At 51.0% G+C, this 7043-nt stretch overlaps 1 protein-coding gene across 1 annotated transcript in view; it reads left to right on the top strand.

Moving 5' to 3' along the window:
* The window catches only part of LOC105743498, a 20635-nt gene that overhangs the window by 7521 nt on the left and 6071 nt on the right, over positions 1 to 7043 (top strand). Inside the window, exon 2 of the mRNA XM_012516841.1 lies at positions 715 to 888. Coding sequence (XP_012372295.1) covers positions 715 to 888 — 174 coding nt within the window. The remainder of the gene's footprint in view (positions 1 to 714; positions 889 to 7043) is intronic.

Raw genomic sequence — 7043 nt, 5'->3', positions numbered from 1 at the left:
AAAGACACAGTCTCTGAATGTTTGGGCCAGGGAGATGGCTCAGTGGAATAAGCGCTTCCCTGGCAAGCGTAGTAAGGGCCTGAGTTCAATCCCTGGTTCTGAGAAAAAAAAAAAAGACACAGGAATAGCAGGAGTCGTCTATCTACCAGCAACAGACAAAATATGCACTAATGACATGTGTTCTTGTCCTTCAATGACTGCTGGCCACCTTATCCTGGGAATTTCCCATCCGTCTTCTCCAAGGAGTCCATCCAATGCTTGTGGCCCACTCCGTCTGGTTCGTTCATGTCCACCACCTGCAAGTCCACATTAGTAGCCATGCAGTGCTTTCACCTTTTTAGCCCACAGCCTCAGGAAGTCACCTTCCATATTGCAGTGTATTTTTGCTCCCTCTGAAAGAAGCTTTTCTTCAATAAAAACTCTTATCCTAACTGTTAAACATTGTTCTTTTTTCTTTACACTGACAATAGTTTTCAAAGGAATTGTTTTTATAAAGCTGTAAGAAAAGAGCCAGCATACCTGGTCAGGATCACACACATTTACATCTTCTCACACCTCTAGCTCATGGGTGGCAGGTGTGACACACTGATGGGTTTCTTTCTCCAGGGGCTCTTCCCAGAGCTGTGGCTCACTGGCACCCTCATCCTTTGCATTCTTCTGATCTACATCATCACCTTCACTGGGAACACTGACTCCTCCTCTTAATCTTGGTAGACTTTCGCCTGTACACCCCCATGTACATTCTCTTCAGCTCTCTCTCTCTTATTGTCCTGGTTCTAACTTCTTCCATAGTCCTAAAGACAGTCATCGACTTTCTGTCCTGGAAGACAGACATTTCCAATGTCGGCTGTGGAGCGCAGAGTTCCTTCCTCTATGCTCTTGCTGATGGTAAGTGTCTCTTTTGGACGCTCGTGTCTTATGACCTCTGCATGGCCATTTGCCACCCCGTGAGGTATCAAATCACCATTGATGTCCGGAGTCTGTCTACTGAGGACCCTCTTCTCCTGGGGGAGAAGTGCTCTGAATTCTCTCAACAATACTGTCCACAGGCAGTTCTCCTTCTATGGCTCCAGGGAAATCCACCACTTCTGCACGATGCCTGCCCTCCTGGAACTCGCTCGTGAGGACACAGCATTGTATGAAACAGTGAAGTCAGTCCTTCTTTCCTTAGTTGAATGAATTCCCCACCAGCCAGGAGAGCAGCACTGGCCACCTGTTCCCCTCACCCGGCCCCATGAGCCTCTGCTAAGGGCCAGGCATGATCATCTACATGGCCCCCCTCGTTTCACACGTAAGAGCAGGATGACAAACGCTCTGTGGTGGCGCCCTCTCTACGCCCATGCCCAACCTGCTCATCTACAGTCCAGGGAACAAGGAGGTTCTGGCTTCCCAGAGGAGGGTGAAGAATCCAGGAATGATTTTTATGGACAAACAATTAGCTTCACACAGCTGTGGGAACTCAGAGCTGCAGGACAGATGTGAGCCAAGTGTGTCTCCACGCTCTCCCTTGGACAGGTAAATATTTATCCACTCTAATGCTCTTGTGATCGTAACTTAAAATGTGGCAGGGCTGACCTGAAAAATCTAACCATCTGGACATGACCAGCACGGACTCCTGCTAGGTGTGAGAAAAATAACAACATGCACTTAACGGCTCTGTGTATAAAAATCTGAGTATGAACAATTTATTGATTCATAGTCCAAAAAAGACAATTACAAACAGTTTGCGGCTCCATCCGTAGGCTCAGCTCAGCAGTGCAACATGCTGAGCCCTGGCAGCCTGCAGGATGGTGGGCTGATGATTCAGACCAAGCCAGCTCAAGTCTGACTCAAGAAATAGCCAGGCGGCTACGCCCTGGCGGACATGGCGGTGTCTGGAGGTGTTTGCGGTTGTCATAACTTGGAAGCAACTCGAGGGCATAGTCAGGGGATCCGCTACGCGGTCTACAGCACAACCCCGGTGGCAAAGAGCTACCCAGCCCCAAATGCCAGCTGCGCCGGGCTGAGGAAGCCTGCTCCAGAATGGCGACAAGGGTTTCAGATGCACCGGGAAGGTCAAAGGCTTGCTCACCGAGGTCATGCTGCCTGCCAAGGACTTGCAGACACTGCGCTAGGTTCTTTCCAGAGCAATCCATCGCGGTTCAGAAGTTCTGAGGCACAAACAAGCTGTGCCTAGAGGATGACCGTACGGTACTGACGTGAAACACTTCTGAAGGAAAGGTGTTTGGTTCTGCTTGTATGTTGGTACCGAAAATCAAACTCAGGAACTGTGCACTGAGCTACAGCCATTTTGTTTATTTTTTATTCTGAAAAAAGATCTTCTTATACCCCTAAGTTGCCCAGGGTGGGCTTGAATGTTGATCCTCCTGCCCTAGCCTCAGAGCACCAGAATTACATGAAGTCCTAAAATTTACCTGAATGTCTCCATTCAGGTATGGTAAGGCCAGTATCCAGCACCTCACTGCCATGGAGCAGCGTGTGAGCACTCCAAACAGGGAGTTCCGGGGTACGCTGGGGCTGCTCAGGAGGTGCCACGGGAGGGTGCGCGTGGGCAAGAGCCTCACCAGCTTTTGTGGGACGGAATGGGCCAGACAGGGTAGGCAGCTGCACCAGCTTGGGATGCATGTTCACGTTACCTGGAATGCTCTGGGCTGTAGGGGTGCTCTCCATTGGCTTCCAGACCTGGTCCTGGAGTTATCAGGGGAACAGGACAGTGTCCCTGGCTGTCGGAGTCTGATAAGAGAAGGCAGAAAGTGCACGGTGTCCAGGTTAGGTGCTTTGCCATCAGAGGCCTTTCACGTGAGCAGGCAAGGTGTTCGTGAGCTCCATCCAGGAAGCAGCTGAGTGGAGTGGGGTGGCTCCTGTGCAGGCTGACAAGACCTCATGGGGTCAGCGCGCCATGGCGCAGAACACAGGCCCACCACACCACACCTTCACGCGAAGACCGCTGCGATGCTGGGCTTCATGCTCAGCTCCAGAGACGGGCTGTGGGGGCAGATTCTGGGCGCAGGGTATCAGGCTCTGGATGTGTTTAGTCAAGACGAAAGGTGTCTGTGTGCATGGCCACCTAGAGTAATGGAGCGAAAGGATCCGTAAGAGGGGCCTGCGGCGGCTGGAAGAGCTCGCCCGGCACCAGGAGAGACGTCTCCTGCGGTGGCTCGCTCTGGCTGATGGTGGGACGCAGGGCAGGTCCAGCTCCCCCTCCAGCTAGCTTCAAGGTTGTGAGACATGGGCAGCGAGGCACCTGCAGGTCTGATCACCCCTGGTGTGCTGTGCCTCCTTCTCTTAATTACCTTTCCTTTTACAAAAGACTTACCTCCATATTTCCTTCTATCTTTTATTTTTAATTCACTTATACTTTGGGCTTCTCATATAAATCTGTGAGGAGGATACCTATAAGGGGACTAGTGGGGACATGCATTTATAATAATTTCTCACTCTGGAATAGTATCAACAGTACACAATCTTGTGAGAAACTGTACAGAGCTTCTGCTGTGCCAGAGCCCTGAGTTCTTCACTGAGTTATGCACACTGAGGCAGAGGGCAGGCAAGCGGGTCTGTCTTAGAAGGTTCTCTGAAGGTCTTCTGTGGGGCGCCAGGGTCTGGATGTTGGAAATTCCCACATCAAGCAGGTAAAGGATCTTTAGGCCATGGTGGTGGCAGCAGTGGTCTGAGCAGCCACCTCGTAGCAGGGAAGGGGTCAGGCAGGGTGAGGGATTGGACGAGGCTGCTAATGGGCAGCCGGTAACCACTGGGGTCTGCACAGGGTCCCCAGCCCTGGAAGAGGCTCAGGCGTGCAGGTGAGATTCTGACTCACCTTCACTTCCTGGCGTGATGACCTTGGGTCATTCAGTAGGGGCGTCCCTCTGGTTCATCCCTGGGACAAGAAGTCAAGCCCCAAATTCATACGCCAAGAAATGAAAGGAGAAACCCTTCCCCCACCACTCTTGCCTCCCCCTCCCCCTCCTGGAGCAAACTGGTTCCACTCCTTACCACTCCCCACATGACTACAGCCTCACCAGGTTCAGGCTTCCTCTGTTGAATGCAGAAGTAACCCAGCCTCTGAGTCACCAAATTCCTTTCCTACCTCTAGGACAAGTGGAAGACCCCATACGTCCTCCTTCCTTGGCTGCTCTTGCCTTCTCTCGCACCCTTGCCCTTCTCTTCCTCCAGCTATACTGTCCTCCTGACTGCTGCTCAAAGCTGCTAAGCCCAGGGGTGCCTCAGGGCCTGCTCTGTAGAGCTCCCATGTGCCCGCACTTTGGTGCGTGGCTTTCTCCCGTCACGTCATCTAGGAACTGCTCCTGCCTGACCTATCAGAGACAGCTGCACTGATTACCCTGCCCCACACGGCCTGCCGCCTCCCCCCTCCCGACTCTGCTTGTGTGGGAAGTGTTTCTCTATTCCCACTGGCACGTGAAGATCAGGATGCAGAGGCACTGCTTCTCCACTGCCGTTTTCTCAGCTCTGTGGAGTCAATTAATAACTGCGGTCGGATGAACAGATAAAAGAATGTTTCATCGCTGAATCTCAGCAGGGTTGGTTGTGTTTCTAGGCTCCCCCTCTTGCAAATCTCTCCTCCCCTGGCAACACCACTGTGTTCCTACCTTTCCTCCTACTTCTGGTCCACTCATTTTCATTATTAGGTGACAGAAGTGCTACACCTGGCACTAGACACTTCTTTTAATGCCTCCCACTCAGGGCCCTGGCTTCACCTGCCACCCCACACCTCCCTGTCAGGACACCCAGACACCTCCCTAAGCTCCTGACCAACAGCTGGCTCCATCGTGGAGCCCCTACTGAGTGACCCAAGGTCATCACGCCAGGAAATGAAGGTGAGTCAGAATCTCGCCTGCACGCCTGAGCCTCTTCCAGGGCTGGGGACCCTGTGCAGACCCCAGTGGTTACCGGCTGCCCATTAGCAGCCTCGTCCAATCCCTCACCCTGCCTGACCCCTTCCCTGCTACGAGGTGGCTGCTCAGACCACTGCTGCCACCACCATGGCCTAAAGATCCTTTACCTGCTTGATGTGGGAATTTCCAAACAACTGGCCCTGGCCCCTTTCTGGCCTTTCCTTCCCTACATATACATAGCTTGTTTCCAAGGTTTATCCAAAAGGATCTGTGAACACAAATCTAAATACATGAACCAACCCTATCCTTCACTTTCTTTTAAACACTCTCCCATATATTTTATTAGCATCTCAGGCATGACATATATTTATTATGTATTTAGTACAGGGTCTACAGGGTTTCACTACACAGATCAGACTTCTAGTGATTCTCCTGTTTTCAGCCTCCCAAGCATTGGGATTACAGGCATGTGCCACCATGCCCAGACTCAACTGCCATCTCAGTGTACCCCGGGGAAGGGACCTGCACAGCATGCTGGGAACTGAACCCCTGCTACTTCGTTCTGCCTCAGCAGACACTTTAGTCCACTGAGCTATCTGGCTGGCCCCTCATGACACATTTAAAATACTTAAATTGTCCACTGTCTGTCTTCTACTACAAATCAAGCTCCATGAGAGCTAGTAGTTTCGCTTCTGCACTTGACACATGAGAAGAATTTATGAAATATTGAAGATTTGAGTCAATTTATATCACGTACAGGCATAAATTCTATACGTTGAATGTGATCATTATGTACACCTAAAACGTACCAATAAAATGACCGGAAAAATACAAAGAATATGAGCGCCTCTGTGAGTTAAAAACCTCTCACTGCCCGACACCCAGCTGTGGCCTGGCTGGCTTGGCCCCTCATGCCACAGTCCTTTCCCTTGCGCTCTTCCACGCCCACTCGTGAGCAGAGCTGTTCCCTATACCACACAGTGCTCATCACACAAACGTACTATCTCATTACTCTTTTCTCATTGCTGGAAGAAAATACTCAACACCCAAATTTAAAGAAGGAAAGGTTTACTTAGCTCACAGTTAGTGGAGGGTTCACCCCATACTCAGCTGGCTCCAAGGCAGAGTGCCACTTGGCAAAATGCAGCCTCTCCTGGCGGCGGCAAAGAGCAGAGAGAGCTCAGGTAGGGACAGCAGCTCAGGCCGCTAGCAGACCTGTTTTCCTCCCTTACATCGTGACGCAGATTACCTGCCCCAGGGCCAGGGTGAGGCACTCAAACCTACAATCCCAGCATTGGATCAAGAATCAGTCACAAACTCCAGAGGCTGCCCCATGATTGCTGGGGCTTTGGGGTGACACCTAGGCCCAAACCATAGCAGTTAACTGCCATACATCTGCCCTTGTAGCTCATAGTTTGTACAGAGTTCAGTCCATACTTAGCTGGCTCCAAAGCAGGCTAGAACGGCAGATACTCATCACAGAGGAGAAAGTCCACGACAAAGCGGGACTCTGCCAGACGCCTGGAAGGCAGCATAGCAGTGAATTATCGGCGGGCAGCCTGCTGCTCCCTTCTATGCTCTTCAGGCTGCCTGTCCTTTGGGTGCTGTCACCCCCACCCAGGGTGGGCCTTCCCATTGTCCACACCCAGAACGATGCCAGCCATAATCCCAGCATCACACCCTTAATCCCACCATCACACACCCTCCATCCAGCCAGCTCTGAAAAGTCTGACCTATGTCCACATGAGGGTTTAGGAGGACATCTAGGCCATCATGCTGTTTACACACACACACACACACACACACACAGCACATATTCTATACCATTTTAGCCATAAGTGTACAATGTAGTGGGGATAACTATATGCTCTTTGTTTTGAAACAGAACTCTACAATATGCTCCTTCTAAAGAACACACTCTATATTCATCCAACGACTTTCCTTTGCCCGGCCCCTGGTAACTCCCCTTCCACTTTGTTTTTAATAGTTTAGATACTTAATTCAAGGGAACCATGCGGCATTGTCTGCCACAACTTTCACATTTCATTTAACGTGCTGCCTTCAGGGACTGCCATGTCGCAACACATACTGCCCTGTACTCACCTTTCATAATGCCAAATAACATTCCATCGTATGCAACATTTTCTTTTGCCCATTCGTTGACTGAGGGCTATTAGGTCCCTTCTAAAA

The sequence above is a fragment of the Octodon degus genome, unplaced genomic scaffold (assembly GCF_000260255.1).
Source record: "Octodon degus isolate 3935 unplaced genomic scaffold, OctDeg1.0 scaffold00129, whole genome shotgun sequence".
Taxonomy (NCBI): Eukaryota; Metazoa; Chordata; class Mammalia; order Rodentia; family Octodontidae; genus Octodon; species Octodon degus.
Note: the sequence above shows the minus strand (reverse complement) of the source record. Positions and strands in the feature narration are given on the sequence as shown.